This window comes from Ornithorhynchus anatinus, chromosome 1, assembly GCF_004115215.2.
Source record: "Ornithorhynchus anatinus isolate Pmale09 chromosome 1, mOrnAna1.pri.v4, whole genome shotgun sequence".
Classification (NCBI taxonomy): Eukaryota; Metazoa; Chordata; class Mammalia; order Monotremata; family Ornithorhynchidae; genus Ornithorhynchus; species Ornithorhynchus anatinus.
This window is the reverse complement of record NC_041728.1, coordinates 172738953-172754597: the sequence shown is the minus strand read 5'-3', so window position 1 is coordinate 172754597 and position 15645 is coordinate 172738953. Positions and strand designations below refer to the sequence as shown.

The following is a 15645-nucleotide window of genomic DNA, read 5'->3' as shown; positions in this document are numbered from 1 at the left end:
AGGACTGTAGAGGTAAAGCGGTCAAGCAAACAAGAGAAGGTGGAAGGTGAGGACCACCAGGAGAAAGTGATTAGTCGATTGACCAGAGCCAGATCTCTCCTGACTCCAAGGCCTATGCGATTTTGTTGTTGGCTTTTATTAAGCATTTACTATGTGCCAGGCACGGTACTAAGTGCCGAGGTAAATACATGGGGTTCACAGTCTTCCCATTTTCTAGATGAGGTAACTGAGGCCCAGGCAAGTGAAATAACTTGTCCAGGGTCACACAGGAGACAAGTGACAGGGCTGGGATTAGAACACAGTTCCTGTGATTCCCAGGCCCATGTGCTGTCCACGCTGCCCGTTTGGGGCCCTTTGGTGAAAGCGGGTCTCTGCCATCAAAGTGGTCCTGGAATCCAAGTTCTCCCGCAACACCATAGTAACAGAGGCCCTCGAGGACCAAAATGATCTCCGACTGTCTTGTAAACACTGCAGCACCCGAGAGCCACTTGCTGGGAGTCTTGTGGACAGTGAGGGGTTTAAGTGACAGTGATTGGGCAGTGGAGGATCGGTGAGCCCCGTTAATACCAGTCACTATATAGAAGCAGCATGACCTAGTGGATAAAGCACAGGCCTGGAAGTCAGAAGGACCTGGGTTCTAGTTCTGACCTTGGGTAAGTCACTTCACTTCTGGGCCTCAATTACCTCATCTATGAAATGGGGACTGAGACTGCGAGCCCCATGTAGGACATGGAGTGTGTCCAACCTGATTGGCTTGTGTCTATCTCAGTGCTTACTACAGTGCTTAGTATATAGTAAGGGCTTAACAAATGCCATTGAAAAGAAAATGGGTGGGTCACTTTCTTAAACCCTGAAGAAGAGTGACCATTTGGGGAGCCCCCAAACCTAAATCTTACTCTTTGTTTCAGATTAATAAAGTAGGTGAATGGTTGAGAACAGTTCAAAAATGCCCCCCGGGAAAGAGGAGAGGGTGAAATGTGTACTCGTCCATTCAGGTGCTTGGAGGTCCTATGCAAATCTGATTAACAGATGATGATCATAATTGTGGCATTTATTAATCACTTGTACCAGGAACTGTATTAAGCGCTGGGGTGGATACAAGCAAATCAGGTTGGACACAGTCCCTGTCCCACGTTAGGCTCAGAGTCTCCATCCCCATATTACAGATGAGCTTATTGTTTACTGTGTGCAGAGCACTGTACTAAATGCCTGGGAAAGTACAGTACAGTGGTAAACGGTGACATTCCCCGTCCACATTGACCTCATAGTCTAGATAGGAGGAAACAGACATCAGTACAAATAAATAATCAAGTGCTGAAAAAACATACCTTACTGCATCGCACAGTGTACTCCTATGTCCATTGCGCTTCAGTTATTACATCTCCGAGAAATGGAAAGGGCTCTGGTTCAAGGCCTCTTATCCAATTTGAGATTATTACCTGATTTTGATCCTTTCTTCAACCCATTAGTGGCAGGGCAATCTTTTTTTAAATTTCAACTGTTTCAGATATGGGCGTGTTCCTTTCTACAGGAGGACTAATCTAAGTACTAACTTAAACTGCGTCTTGGATCCTCCTTGACCTTCTTCAGCTCTGTTTGTGTGAATATAACCCCTAGAAAGAAAAGTACATGACTTTGGAGTGCCTTTTGCCAAGAATTTCTCCATAACAGACTGGATTTCCAGGGAATCGGCTGCTAAGAGAGTCTAATCACTTGGTGCCTGAACCTAATAGGTCTTTCCCCTGGCAAACACTTGGTCCCCTTCCCTTTGGTGCTGATTAATGTAAAATTTGTTCAGCTGAGCCTATTTGACTGTTACTAGTTAACTCCGCTTAAGAAAGAGATGTAACTCTAGCTTATTTCTGGGGTTGCCTCAATTTATATTTGTCTGGTGTCCCTGTCTGTCTCCCCAAGTCATCAGCTGACAGAGGCTACTTTAAAAGCCACCCGAACTTGAATCACTTAGGCTTAGTTTCCAGTGGCAGGTTATCTTGGAATAAAAGATTGTTAAACATCTGGTTTCCTGCCTCCCTGGAGCCAATTTTGATGACTTGAAACTTATACAGCTTTGCTCCATTTTGCCCCGATTTCTAAGTGGTGGTTCTCCACAAAAGCAGTGGAGTATTGGTGATTTAGAAGGACTTTGGAACAGAAATCGCTCTTTACCCAAAAGCCTAAATGCTACTTCTGTTTTTGCTGTAAAGGGAGCATATGGTAGAGGCACAATGTGATCAGATTTTTCAGTAGCTTGATTCCTTAGAGAAATCCATTAAACTAAGACTAAACTGGATTCGTGGGCATCAATAGCATCTGTGCCCTAGTGGAATGTTGGGTTTGAGTGTCTTCCTTTTTCTTCTTGCCTTGAAAAAAAACACTTGCCTTCAATCTTCTAGCTGCATGAAAAAAATTGAGCATTTTCACTTATAATTGAGGGGTCAATTAAGCTCTTTAATGCTGCCATGTATATAAGGGTACGCTTCTGGTTACCATCTGACCAACACCACCGCTTGCACTGGCTGTCTGTATTGATGTTGAGACGGATCTAGAATTTGGTAGCAGTAAAGGGATTAATTCAACCTACCTTAGAGCAGACGTGCATGCACCTGCTTATACTTTCCTTGCAGGAGTAGCTTATCTCTCTTTCACATCCCCCTTTCCATCACTTACCTCTCGACTCCGTCCTCTTTCCACCATGTCCATATTCCTCATGACTAACTGTGCTCCCACCCCCCCCACCCCCATCCCCAACGATCCAGGCTCTCTGACGCCAACGAACGCTGTCAACGAGGTGGAAGCCCGTGGAACCCAAAGGCCTTGCCCCCATCCCAGGCCGCACGTAGCAACTACACTGACTTTGTTCGGGAGCGCAATGTGAAGAACGCAGGAGTCCGGCCCGCCGTCGGCTGTGCCGGCCCTCCGGCTATGACCGAGATATGATTTGGTGGATGGCCTCTGAGGGGCTCGGCCGCTTTGGGAAGGACGTCTCGGAAGGTCCCGTTTTCTAAGCTGTCTCAAGTTTAAAAAAGGACCAAGCTGAGGGGATATAGCGGATGCCAGCCTCGTTGCCAGGGGGGCCGTGGGATGTGGCAGTGCCTGCCCGCATCCGGTCCTTTAAGAAGGGAAGAGGCTGCTTTCTATGAATAATCATGTCAGTTATTTTATTTGAAAGAGCAAAGTATCTATATATCTTAATTCCATTACAGTTTATCTTAACCTCAATATTTTAGGTCGCTATTATTCTCAAGAAGCCCCCGCAGAAAAATGCCTGTGTATGAGACTAGGTACAGAAGTACACACTTCTTTCTCTGATCAGTTGAAGAAGGAGGTACTGAAGTTTAAGTTGGGGGGGAGGGGAGGGTGGGGAAAGTTTCTTGTCTCAGCTGTGAAAAACTGTGCCTGAAATCTGGGTAAAGGGGAGTGAATGCCTCTTGGGGTGCTGGGCCCAGACTCAGTTTTTAAGAAGGTCTGTTTATAGTATGTCTTTTCAAGTTAAAAATGGAATGTTTGAAATTTTAAAAAACAATAAAGCATATTGCTTATCATTAGAGGGGCTTAGAAGTGTCCCAAATAAGGACCTTTTAAGTTGTCCTTTGGCTGTTTTGCACTCGTTTGAAAGAGAATACCCTATTCTGGTTGTGGCGGTAACCGTTTTCACTTGGGCCCTTCTGCTACTGGGGTAGTTGCTCTGACACACTGTCAGTTTTCTCTGAACTACGTCTTTGCTGGCTCCCATCTCTGGCCAGAAAGGCTGTTAGGGAAAGCAGGGTGAATGGTTTTCCCCCAAATCTGCGGGTGCCATTCCAATTGTTGGCTCTTTCTCGTTCGTAAGCCTGCTTTCCATTCCTTACCCAAACTATTGGCTGATGGGGTAGCTGGGCTCATGAGGTGAATTCCCTGACAACAGCAGTTGCTTCGCATGAAGAATGTTTCCATTGCTTTCCTTTCCTCGTTCTACTTTTGTCAGGTCTCTCCCCTAGGGTTTAGCCAGTCAACCCGTCCCCATTGCCACAACACAGTGCCTTTACGGAAGGACCGAACGAATGAGGTGTGAAAGGAATCCTGGGCCGCCTTTCTCTTTAGCCGTTTAGGGGGCAAATCCATGCCATTCCCTAGTGCAGGCCAGGTACGGCGCATATTCCAAACATCAGTGGCCTGAATGAGGAATTTAACTCCCAGCTCCACCCCGGCCCCCTCCCAGCCCCATAGTACTTCTGTACATATCTGTAATTTATTAATATTAATGTCAGTCTCCCCCTCTATTAATAATGATGGTATTTGTTGAGCGCTTACTGTGTGCCAAGCACTGTTCTAAGCCTTGGGGGGATACAAGGTAATTAGGTTATCCTGCAGGTTCACAGTCTTCATCCTCATTTTACAGATGAGGGAACTGAGGCACAGAGAAGTGAAGTGACTTGCCCAAAGTCACACAGCTGACAAGTGGTGGAGTCTGGATTAGAACCCATGACCTCTGACTCCCAAGCCCCTTCTCTTTCCACTGACCCACTTTAGACTGTAAGCTCGTTGTCGGCAGGAAATATGTCTGTTTATTGTTGTACTGTACTCTCCCAAGTGCTTAGTACAGTGCCAGGCGCACAGTAAGCACTCAATAAATATGATTAAGTGAGTTGACCCAAACCCTTCACTGGTTAAAAGCATCAGGATTCCTTCTTCAGAAAGAATCGGTCCATCAATGGAATGTATTGAGAGTTTATTGTTGCGCAGAGCACTGTACTGAGCGTTTGGGAGAGTGCAGTACCACAGATTCAGTAGACACGATCTCTGTCTACAAGGAGCTTTCAGTCTACAGCGGGTAGGTATATAGGTAATAATAATAATAACAATGTTGGTATTTGTTAAGCGCTTACTATGTGCAGAGCACTGTTCTAAGCGCTGGGGTAAACACAGGGGAATCAGGTTGTCCCACGTGGGGCTCACAGTCTTAATCCCCATTTTACAGATGAGGTAACTGGGGCACAGAGAAGTGAAGTGACTTGCCCACAGTCACACAGCTGACAAGTGGCAGGGCTGGCATTCGAACTCATGACCTCTGATTCCAAAGCCCGTGGTCTTTCCACTGAGCCAGCTGCTTCTCTATATAGGTATTGAGAGGCCAATAACAGGTGCTTAAAGGATACGGATACAAGCCATTAGACAACACAGAACGGAATATGGGAAGTGAACATGGAGTGTGGTTAGAACATGGGCCTAGGACTCAGAAGGTCATGGGTTCTAATTCTGGCTTTGCCACTTGTCTGCTATGAGACCTTGAGCAAGTCACTTAACTTCTCTGCGCCTCATTTACCTCATCTGCAAAATGGGGAGCGAAACTATGAGCCCCAAGTGGGACAGGGACTGTGTCCAGTGCAATTTGCTTGTATCCACCCCAGTGCTTAGTACAGTGCCTGGCACATAAGCACTTAACAAGTATCATAGTAGTAGTAATATTATTAAGTGAGGGCTTTGTTGGGAGGGCCTCTGAATCAGCTTCAGGATTTTGTGATTAAGGTGGCCTCAGTCTTCTCATTTCACCTTTGAAAGTTTCCTTTTCATTTCTTTGCTTGTATGGGAATCTCTGAGTCAGCCTCTGTGTCAAGATGTGAACGAGTTCCCTTGTGTCTCTCTGAGTCGTGGTGGCGGGGTCCTTGTCTTGTCTTGTCTTATGGCGTCGAGTCGTTTCCGACCCATTGCGACACCATGGATACATCTCTCCCAGAACGCCCCGTTCTCCATCTGCAATCGTTCTGGTAGTGGATCCAGAGAGCTTTCTTGGTCAAAAACCGGAAGTGGTTTCCCACTTCCGCCTTCCGCGCAGTAAACTTGAGTCTCGGCCCTCGACTCTCTCCTGTGCCGCTGCTGCCCAGCAAAGGTGAGTGTTGACTTGTAGCAGATTGCCTTCCCCTCGCTAGCCACTGGCCAAGCTAGGAATGGAATAGGTAGGCCTCTTCTTGACTCTCTATCCCGTAGCCGAGACTAGAAGAGTACTGGAAACTCTCCAGGAGCGACCCTGAGAGGGGAGGGTCCTCCCTTAGCCCCCCGTTATTCAAACATAGGACAGAAAGATCCCGGAGGTCCTGGCTTCTCTCAAAACAGCGTGAAACAGCATGGCCTAGTGGAAAGAGCCCGGGCCTGGGAGTTGCAAACCTGGATTCTAATCTCGGCTCTGTCCCTTGTGTTTTGTGTGACCTTGGTCAAGTCACTTAACTGCTCTTACTTTGTGTAGAGCATGATACTAAGCACTTGGGAAAGTAAAATATAGCAAGAGTTGTTAGACATGTCCCCTGGCCACAATAAGCTTACAGTCTGAAGGGGAGACAGACCTTAATATAAATAAGCAGTGTGGCTCAGTGAAAAGAGCCCGGGCTTGGGAGTCAGAGGTCATGGGTTCAAATCCCCGTTCTGCCACTTGTCAGCTGTGTGACTGTGGGCAAGTCACTTACCTTCTCTGTGCCTCAGTTACCTCATCTGTAAAATGGGGATTAACTGTGAGCCTCACTTGGGACAACCTGATTACGCTGTATCTACCCCAGCACTTAGAACAGTGCTCTGCACATAGTAAGTGCTTAACAAATACCAACATTATTATAAACGAGATACAGGTATGTATATAAGTGCTGTGGGACTGAGGGTGGGCTGAATAAAGGCTGCAAATTCAAGGGCAAGGGCAACGCACACTGGAGTGGGAGAAGTGGAAATGAGGGGAGGCCTCTTGGAGGAGATGTGCTTTAATTAAGATTTTGTCATCTGTCGGTTATGAAGGGAGAGAGAGTTCCAAGCCAGAGGCAGGAAATGGGCAAGGAGTTAGTGGTATGACAGATGAGAATGGGGCACAGTGAGTAGGTTGGCGTCAGAGGAGCAAAGGGTGTGGGCTGAGTTGTAGTACGGCATCAGAGAGGTAAGATTAAGATAGAGCAGTGTGGCTAAGTGGAAAGAGCACGGGGCTTGGGAGTCAGAGAAAGTGGGTTCTAATCCCGGGTCCACCATTTGCTGTGTGACCTTGGGCAAGTCACTTAACTTCTCTGGGCCTCAGTTCTCTCCTCTGTAAAATGGGGATCAAGATTGTGAGCCCTGTGTGGGGCCTCAACCCAATTTGCTTATATCCACCCCAGCACTTACTGCAGTACCTGGCATATAGTAAGCACTTAATAAATACTATAATCATTATTATTATTCTTGTAGAGACTGCAGAGGTGCAGAGGTGGATGGGCAACCACTGGAGATTCTTGAGATGGGAAACATGGGCTGAACGGTTTTGTGGAAAATGATCCAGGCAGCAGAGTGAAGTGTGGAATGGAGAGGAGAGACACAGGAGACAGAGGGTTCAACAAGGAGGCTGATTCAGTAATCAGGGTGGGGTAGGAGAAGTGCTTGAGTAAATAATAATAATAATTATGTATTTGTTAAGCACCTACTATGTGCCAAGCACTGTTCTAAGTATTGGGGTAGATACAAGGTAATCAGTTTGTCCCACATGGGCCTCACAGTCTTGATCCCCATTTTACAGATGAGGTAACTGAGGTCCAGAGAAGTTAAGTGACTTGCCCAAAGTCACACAGCTGACAAGCATCAGAGCCAGGATTAGAACCTCTGACTCCCAAGCCTGGGCTTTTCCCACTATGCCACGCTGCTTCTCTAACAGTTGGGATGAAGAAGAAAAGGTGGATTTTAGCAGTGTTGTGAACCAACATGATTTGGAGACAGATTGAATATGTTGGGTTAAATGAGAGAGGTGAGTTGAGGATAATGCCAAGACTGTGAGTCCCCTGAGGTACATGGACCATGTCCAACCTGATTATCTTGTATCTACTCTAGCACTTAGTCCAGTGCCTGGCACATAGTAAGTGCTTACCAAATACCATTTTTTAAAAAAAGGCACACCAACATTTTCTCAGATAGTTGTCTATGATCTCCAGTCTCTATGTTAAAAATACCAAGGGACCAGGCTCTAGATGCCAGACTTTCATTTATTCAATTGTATTTTTTAAGCAGTTTCTGTGTGCCGAGCACTGTATTAAGGGCTTGGGAGAGTACAGTACAACAATAAATAGACACATTCCCGGCCCACAACGAGCTTTCAGTCTAGAAGGGGAGACCAACATGAATAGAAATGAATAAACAGCTGAACCCACATCCTCTGATTCCCAAACCCGGGCTGTTTCCACTAAACCAAGGGGCTTTATTGTAAATGGAATACACTCCATTTCTCCCTAATGGAGAATTTATCCCTAATTCTCCCTTAGGGAGAATAATATCCCTAAGTAGGATGGAGAGCAGGTATATCAGGTTTTGAATCCCCATTTTAGATTTGAGAAAACTGAGGCACAGAGAAGTTAAGTGGCTTGTCCCAAAGCAGACAAGCTAATGGGGTTGGACCCAGTCCATGCCCCACATGGGGCTCATGTTCTTAATCCCCATTTTATTGCTGAGGCAGCTGAAGGTCAGAGAAGTTAAGTGACTTTCCCAAGGTACACCCAGCAGACAAGTGACAAGAGCCAGGATTAGAATCCAGATCCTCTGACTCCGAGGCCCGTGCTCTATCCACTAGGCCATGCTGCTTCCGTTCATCTCAGCATTCCAACTCTGGACGTGGCAACAGAATACTTAACGGAGGCTCTCGAGCAGCATTCATTCCTCTCTCTCCAATCCTGGAATGTGGTTGCACCACTCGGTTTAAAAGTCCACCGTGTATTCTGAACATTGGCCACTGAAGATTAGGTTTGAAAACAATCACAGTAGGATGTTCAAATTTGTTTTGCACCCTCTGTGTTGGGGGCTTGGAAACTCAGTTGATTAAAAAAATGCAAAGTTAGTTTGCATATACTTACCAAGGACTGAAGAGGTGTTCACACTTCTTTGCCACATGGGTCGTGAGGAATGTATGTGTTTGTGTGAAGGGAAAGGGGAAGGGAGAGAGAGAGAATGTGATTGAGATTGATTTGGGGCTCCTGTGTTATCTGCCTGCTGAAAAGTCTGACTTCTAAATGAGGATCCTTTTCGGATTTGCTGTCTCTTCTTGGACAAGTTCCTTTCTCTCTTTGGCTCCGACAATGCCTGTGTTTTCCAAATCTCTGTCTCTGTTGTAATTTAAGCACTTTAAGGGCTTATTGTCCTTTTACTGAAAAGTCTCATCAATCAATCAATCAACCAGTGGTATTTACTGAGTGCTTATTAAGTGCAGAGCACTGTACTATGCATTTGGAAGAGTGCAATACGAAGAGTTAGCAAACACATTCCCTACCCACAACGAATTTACTGTTAAGACTTTAAGCTTGTTGTGGGCAGGAAATGTGTCTGTTTACTGTTGTACTCTCCCAAGCGCTTAGTGCAGTGCTTTGCACACAGTAAGAGCTCAATAAATACAATTGAATGAATGAATGAAAATGGGGAGACAGACATTAATAAAATAATGGAGAGAGGAGAAAGAAAGAAAGGAGAAAGAGTATTTGGATTGTCTCTTAAAATAAGAATTTATGGGCAGGAAGAAATAAAAAACAAGTAACGTTCATCTGATTTTTTCTGATTAAGAAATGGAGTTTCTGGCAATTTGTAGTTGGACAGTGGGGAAAGTTTTCCTAATACACAAACCCTCTGCACCTGAATTTACATTATGACTTGTAGTCTGTGAGCCAGCTGTTGGGTAGGAATTGTCTCTGTTGCCGAATTGTACTTTCTATTAAATACCATGAAAAGGGAGAAAATTAAGTAGTATTTTTAAATGTGGCAAAAACGTACGAAGTTAACATTTAATAATAACTGTGGTATTTGTTAGGCACTTACTATGTGCCAGGGGCCGTATTAAGTGCTGGGCCAATTTTTGGGTAGGGATCGCCTCTATCTGTTGCCAAATTGTACTTTGCAAGAGCTTAGTACAGTGCTCTGCACACTGTAAGCACTCAATAAATACGATTGAATGAATGAATACAAGCAAATCATTCATTCAATTCATTGAATTGAATTTATTGAACACTTATTGTGTGTAAAACACTGTACTAAGTTCTCGGGAGAGTACAGGACAACAACAAACAAACACATTCCCTGCCTATAACGAGCTCACAGTGTATAGGGGGAGATAGACATTAATATAAATAAAATAAAATTACAATTTGTACATATGTGCTGTGGGGGAGGCAGAGAGGATGAATGAAGAGAGCAAGTCAGGGCAACACACAAGGGAATGGGAGGAGAGGAGAGCTTAGTCAGGGAGGGCTTCTTGGAAGAGATGTGCCTTCAGTAATTGAGAAGCAGCCTGGCGTAGTGGATAGAGCTCAGGCTTGGGAGTCAGAAGCTCGTGAGTTCTAATTCTGGCTCCCCCACTTGTCTGCTGGGTGACCTTGGGCAATTCACTTCACTTCTCTGGACCTCAGTTATCTCATCTGTAAAATGGGGCTAAAGACTGAGCCCCTGGGGGAGAGGGACTGTATCCAACCTGATTTGCTTGTAATAATAATGTTGGTATTTGTTAAGCGCTTACTATGTGCAGAGCACTGTTCTAAGCGCTGGGGTAGACACAGGGGAATCAGGTTGTCCCACGTGGAGCTCACAGTCTTAATCCCCATTTTACAGATGAGGGAACTGAGGCACAGAGAAGTTAAGTGACTTGCCCACAGTCACACAGCTGACAAGTGGCAGAGCTGGGATTCGAACTCATGAGCCCTGACTCCAAAGCCCGTGCTCTTTCCACTGCGCCATGCTGCTTCTCATCCCAGCACTTAGTACAGTACCTGGAACATAGTAAGTGCTTAACAAATACCATAATTAATAAGGCTTTGAAGTGGGAGAGAGCAATTATCTGTCTGATATGAGGAGGGAGGACATTTCAGGCCAGAGGCAGAACATGGACGAGGGGGTTGGTGGCGAGATAGATGAGATTGAGGTACGGTCAATACAGTGAATTGGTTTGGACACAATCCCCATCTAACATGGGGCTCTAAGTCTTAACCTCCATTTTACCAATGAGATCACTGAGGCCCAGAGAAATGAAGTGATTTGCCCAAGGTCATGCAGCAGTTAGTCGTATTTATTGAATGCTTAGTGTGTGCAGGGAACTGTACAAAGCGCTTGGGATAGTACAATATAACAATAAACAGACACATTCCCCATCCACAACAATTTTACAATCCGGACAAGTGGCAGAGTTGGAATTAGAACTCAGGTCCTTCTGACTCCCAGACCTGTGCCCCATCCACAAGGCCTTCTGCTCCTGTTGCTCGTCACTCAGTAATATTTACTGAACACTTACTTGATGCCAGCCACCGTACTAAGCGCTAAGGTAGATTAAAACTAATCAGGTTGGACACATTCCATAATCATTCAATCAGTCGAATTTACTGAGCACTTACTGTGTGCAGAGCACTGTACTAAGCACTTGGAAAGTACAATTCAGCAACAAATGGAGACAGTCCCTACCCAACAACAGGCTCACAGTCTAGAAGTAGGCGACAGACAATAAAACAAAACAAAGCAAGTAAACAGGCATCAATAGAATCAATATAAGTAGAATTATAGATATATTCACATCCTTAATAAAATAAATATGTACATATATACACAAGTGCTGTGGGGAGGGAGAGTAGAGCAGAGGGAGGGAGTCGGGGCGATGGGAAGGGGAGGAGGAGCAGAGGAAAAGGGGGGCTTAGTCTGGGAAGGCCTCCGGGAGGAGGTGAGCTAATAGATGATTAGATGAGGTATAGATGAGGTAATAGAGGCACATTCATTCAATCGTATTTTTTGAGCACTTACTGTGTGCAGAGCGCTGTACTAAACACTTGGGAGAGTACAATACAATAATATAACAGATACATTCCCTGCCTACAGCGAGCTCACAGGCCTTGTTAGTCATTTGCACATTGGACTCTGGTGTGTGTGTATGACAAATTTGAGCCACTTGCCCAATGTCACATAACATTCAAGTGGTGGAGCTGGGATTAGAACCCAGGTCCTTTAACTCTCAGGCCCATGTTTTTACCATTAGGCCATGCTTCATCTAGAACGGAAAACAGAAATTAATATAAATAAATTATGGATATGCACATGAGTTCTGTGGGGTTGAGGGAGAGAATAAAGAGTGCAAATCTAAGTGCAAGGGTGACAGAGAAGAGTGGAAGAGGAAATGAGGACTTTAGTCGGGGAAGGCCTCTTGCAGGAGAAGTACTTTTACTAGGCCTGAAAGGTGGGAAGAGTGATCGTCAGATGAAGAGGGAGGGAGTTCCAGGACAGAGGCAGGCTGTGGACGAGAGGTTGGCGGTGAAGTAGAAATGGAGGTACAGGTTGGCATTAGAGGAATGAAGTATGCGAGCTGGAAAAGCAGTGAGATGAGGTAGGAGGAGGCAAGGTGACTGAGGGAAGATTATGCTAAAGTTACAGGCTTGTGAGACAGGGAGGTTGGTAGTGCCATCTACAGTGATGGGAAAGGCAGGGGAAAGGCAGGGTTTGGGTGGGAAGATGAGGAATTCTGTTTTGGACAGGTTAAATCCAAAACAGTTTGTAAAAATGGTGACAGTGTCAACAGTGAGGGCAAAAGTTAGGAATAGGATAAAGTTTAAGAGGAAAGATAAGGGATTTGGCTTATTAAGTTCAAGGTGAGTCATTCAAGGGAAAGTTGCCAGTCAGGAAGAGATAAAAATAATAATAATAATGTTGTACTTGTTAAGCGCTTACTATGTGCCGAGCACTGTTCTAAGTGCTGGGGTAGATACAGGGTAATTAGGTTGTCCCACATGAAGCTCACAGTCGTAACCCCCATTTTACAGATGAGGTAACTAAGGCCCAGAGAAGTTAAGTGACTTGCCCACAGTCACACAGTTGACAAGTGGCAGAGCGGGGATTCGAACCCATGACCTGACTCCCAAGCCCGTGCTCTTTTCACTGAACCACGCTGCTTCTCAGTTGTCAAGTTGCCAAGATGGTGAGAGGCCTGGGTGGAGATGGGGATTTAGGAGGCTTTATAGCTGTGGGAGCTAAAATCCTGGGAATTGACCATTGTGAGACTCCAGTAGCTGAAGGGTGAAGTGAGGATGAAGAGACAAGAAAGGAAACTGAGAAGGGGCTGACAGGGAGAGGAAGAGAACCAAGAGAGAATAATAGAGAAGCAGCACAGGCTAGTGGATAGAGCATGGGTCTGGAAATCAGAAGGACCTGGGTTCTAATCCTCACTCTGCCGCTTGTCTGCTCCGTAACCTGGGGCAAGTCACTTCACTTCTCTGTGCCTCAGTTTCCTCATCTGGAAAATGGGGATCAAGTCTGTGAGCTCCATGTTGGACATGGACTGTGTCCATCCTGATTAAGTTGTGTCTACCCCAGCGCTTTCATTCATTCATTCAGTAGTATTTATTGAGCACTTACTATGTGCAGAAGACTGTACTAAGCGCTTGGAATGTACAAATCGGCAACAGATAGAGACAGTCCCTGCCCTTTGACGGGCTTACAGTCTAATCGGGGGAGACAGCCAGACAAGAACAATGGCAATAAATAGAGTCGAGGGGAAGAACATCTCATTAAAACAATAGCAAATAAATAATAAAATACCTCATAATAATAAATAAATAAATAAATACCTCAGGGTGAGGTACATCTCATTAAAATAAATAGGGTGATGAAGATATATATAGTTGAGTGGACGAGCACAGTCCTGAGGGTATGGGACGGGAGAGGGTGAGGAGCAGAGGGAAAGGGGGGAGAAGAGGGTTTAGCTGCGGAGAGGTGAAGGGGGGATAGAGGGAGTAGAGGGAAAAGGGGAGCTCAGTCTGGGAAGGCCTCTTGGAGGAGGTGAGCTTTAAGTAGGGATTTGAAGAGGGTAAGAGAATTAGTTTGGCGGAGTTGAGGAGGGAGGGCATTCCAGGACCGCGGGAGGACGTGGCCCAGGGGTCAATGGCGAAAAAGGCGAGACCGAGGGACGGCGAGGAGGTGGGCGGCAGAGGAGTGTATCCATTCCAGTGCTTAGGGCAGTGCCTAGCATATAATAAGTGCTTAACAAATACCACAATGAGGAACCGGAATTAGAACCCATGACCTTATGACTCGCAGGCCAGACTAGAGGGAGACCTGGGAGTGCTGGAGAGCAGAGGGTAAGGAGCTGTCGGCAAAGACTGCTGGCTATGTACAGAGCACTGTACTAAGCACTTGGGAGAGTAACTGTGATATCTGTTAGCGCCAGTCACTCTGTTAGATACAAGAAAACAGGGTTGGACATAGTCCCTGTCATTCATTCATTCGATCAAATTTATTGAGCACTTACTATGTGCCGAGCACTGTATTAAGCATTTGGAATGTACAGTTCGGCAACAGATAGAGACAATCCTTGCTCAACAACGGGCTCACAGTCTAAACGGGGGAGACAGACAACAAAACAAAACAAGTAGTCTGGTGTCAATATCATTAAGATAAATAGAATCATAGATCTATTCACCTCATTAACAAAATAGAGTAATAAATAACATATACAAATATGCACACGTGCTGTAGGAAGGGGGAAGAGCAGAGGGTGGGAGAAGGAAGTAGCGTGGCTCAGTGGAAAGAGCACCGGCTTTGGAGTCAGAGGTCATGAGTTCAAAGCCCAGCTCTGCCACTTGTCAGCTGTGTGACTGTAGGCAAGTCACTTAACTTCTCTGTGCCTCAGTTACCTCATCTGTAAAATGGGGATTAAGACTGAGAGCCCCACGTGGGACAACCTGATTCCCCTGCATCTACTCTAGCGCTTAGAACAGTGCTCTGCACATAGTAAGCACTTAACAAATACCAACATTATTAAGGAATGGGGAGGGAGGAGGAGCAGAGGGAAAGGGAGGGCTCAGTCTGGGAAGGCGTCCTAGAGGAGGTGAGCTCTCAGTAGGGCTTTGAAGAGGGGAAGAGAGTTAGTTTGGTGGATACGAGGAGGGAGGGCATGCCGGGACAGTGGGAAGACGTTGCCCAGGGGTCCGGCTGGCAGGTGAGAATGAGGCACAGTGAGGAGGTGAGCGGCAGAGGAGCAGAGTGTGTGGGCTGGGCTGTAAGAGGAGAGAAAGGAGATGAGGTAGGAAGGGGCAAGGTGATGGAGACCTTTGAAGCCAAGACTGAAGAGTTTTTGTTTTGTGTGGAGGTTGATAGGCAACCACTGGAGGTTTTTGAGGAGGGGAGTGACATGCCCAGACCGTTTCTGTAGAAAGATGATCTGGGCAGCGGAATGAAGAAGAATAGACTGGAGCCGGGAGAGACAGGAGGAAGGGAGATCCGAGAGGAGGCGACAATAATCCAGTCGAGATATGAGGGCTTGGGCCAGCAAGGTAGCAGTTTGGATGGAGAGGAAAGGGTGGATTTTGGTGTTATTGTGAAGGTGAGAGCAGCAGGTTTTGGTGATGGACTGGATATGTGGGGTAAATGAGAGAGCAGAGTCAAGGATGACACCAAGGTTGCGGGTCTGTGAGTCGGGAAGGATGGTAGTGCCGTCCACAGTGACAGGGAAGTCAAGGGAGAGGACAGGGCTTGGGAGGGAAGATAAGGAGCTCAGTCTTGGTCATATTGAGTTTTAGATGGCAGGAGGACATCCAGGTGTAGATGTCCTGAAGGCAGGAGAAGATACCAGCCCCAAGAGGCTCACAGTCTTAATCCCTATTTGACAGATGAGGTAACTGAGGCACAAAGAAGGTAAGTGATTTACCCAAGGTCACATAGCAG

At 46.0% G+C, this 15645-nt stretch overlaps 1 protein-coding gene across 5 annotated transcripts in view; it reads left to right on the top strand.

The window, feature by feature from the left end:
- Positions 1–15645, top strand: part of EPB41L5 (erythrocyte membrane protein band 4.1 like 5) — a 165602-nt gene that overhangs the window by 96379 nt on the left and 53578 nt on the right. Inside the window, exon 18 of one of the 5 annotated variants that reach the window (XR_003759811.1) lies at positions 2757–2845. The exons of 2 other annotated variants lie outside the window; for them this stretch is intronic. Coding sequence is in view for 2 of the 3 variants with exons in the window: in XM_029065643.1 (XP_028921476.1) it covers positions 2757–2937 (181 nt within the window). In the remaining variant the exon portion in view is untranslated. Of the gene's footprint in view, positions 1–2756; positions 3575–15645 lie in introns of those variants that run through there. 2 more of the 5 variants (XM_029065643.1, XM_029065655.1) reach the window with 2 other exon arrangements.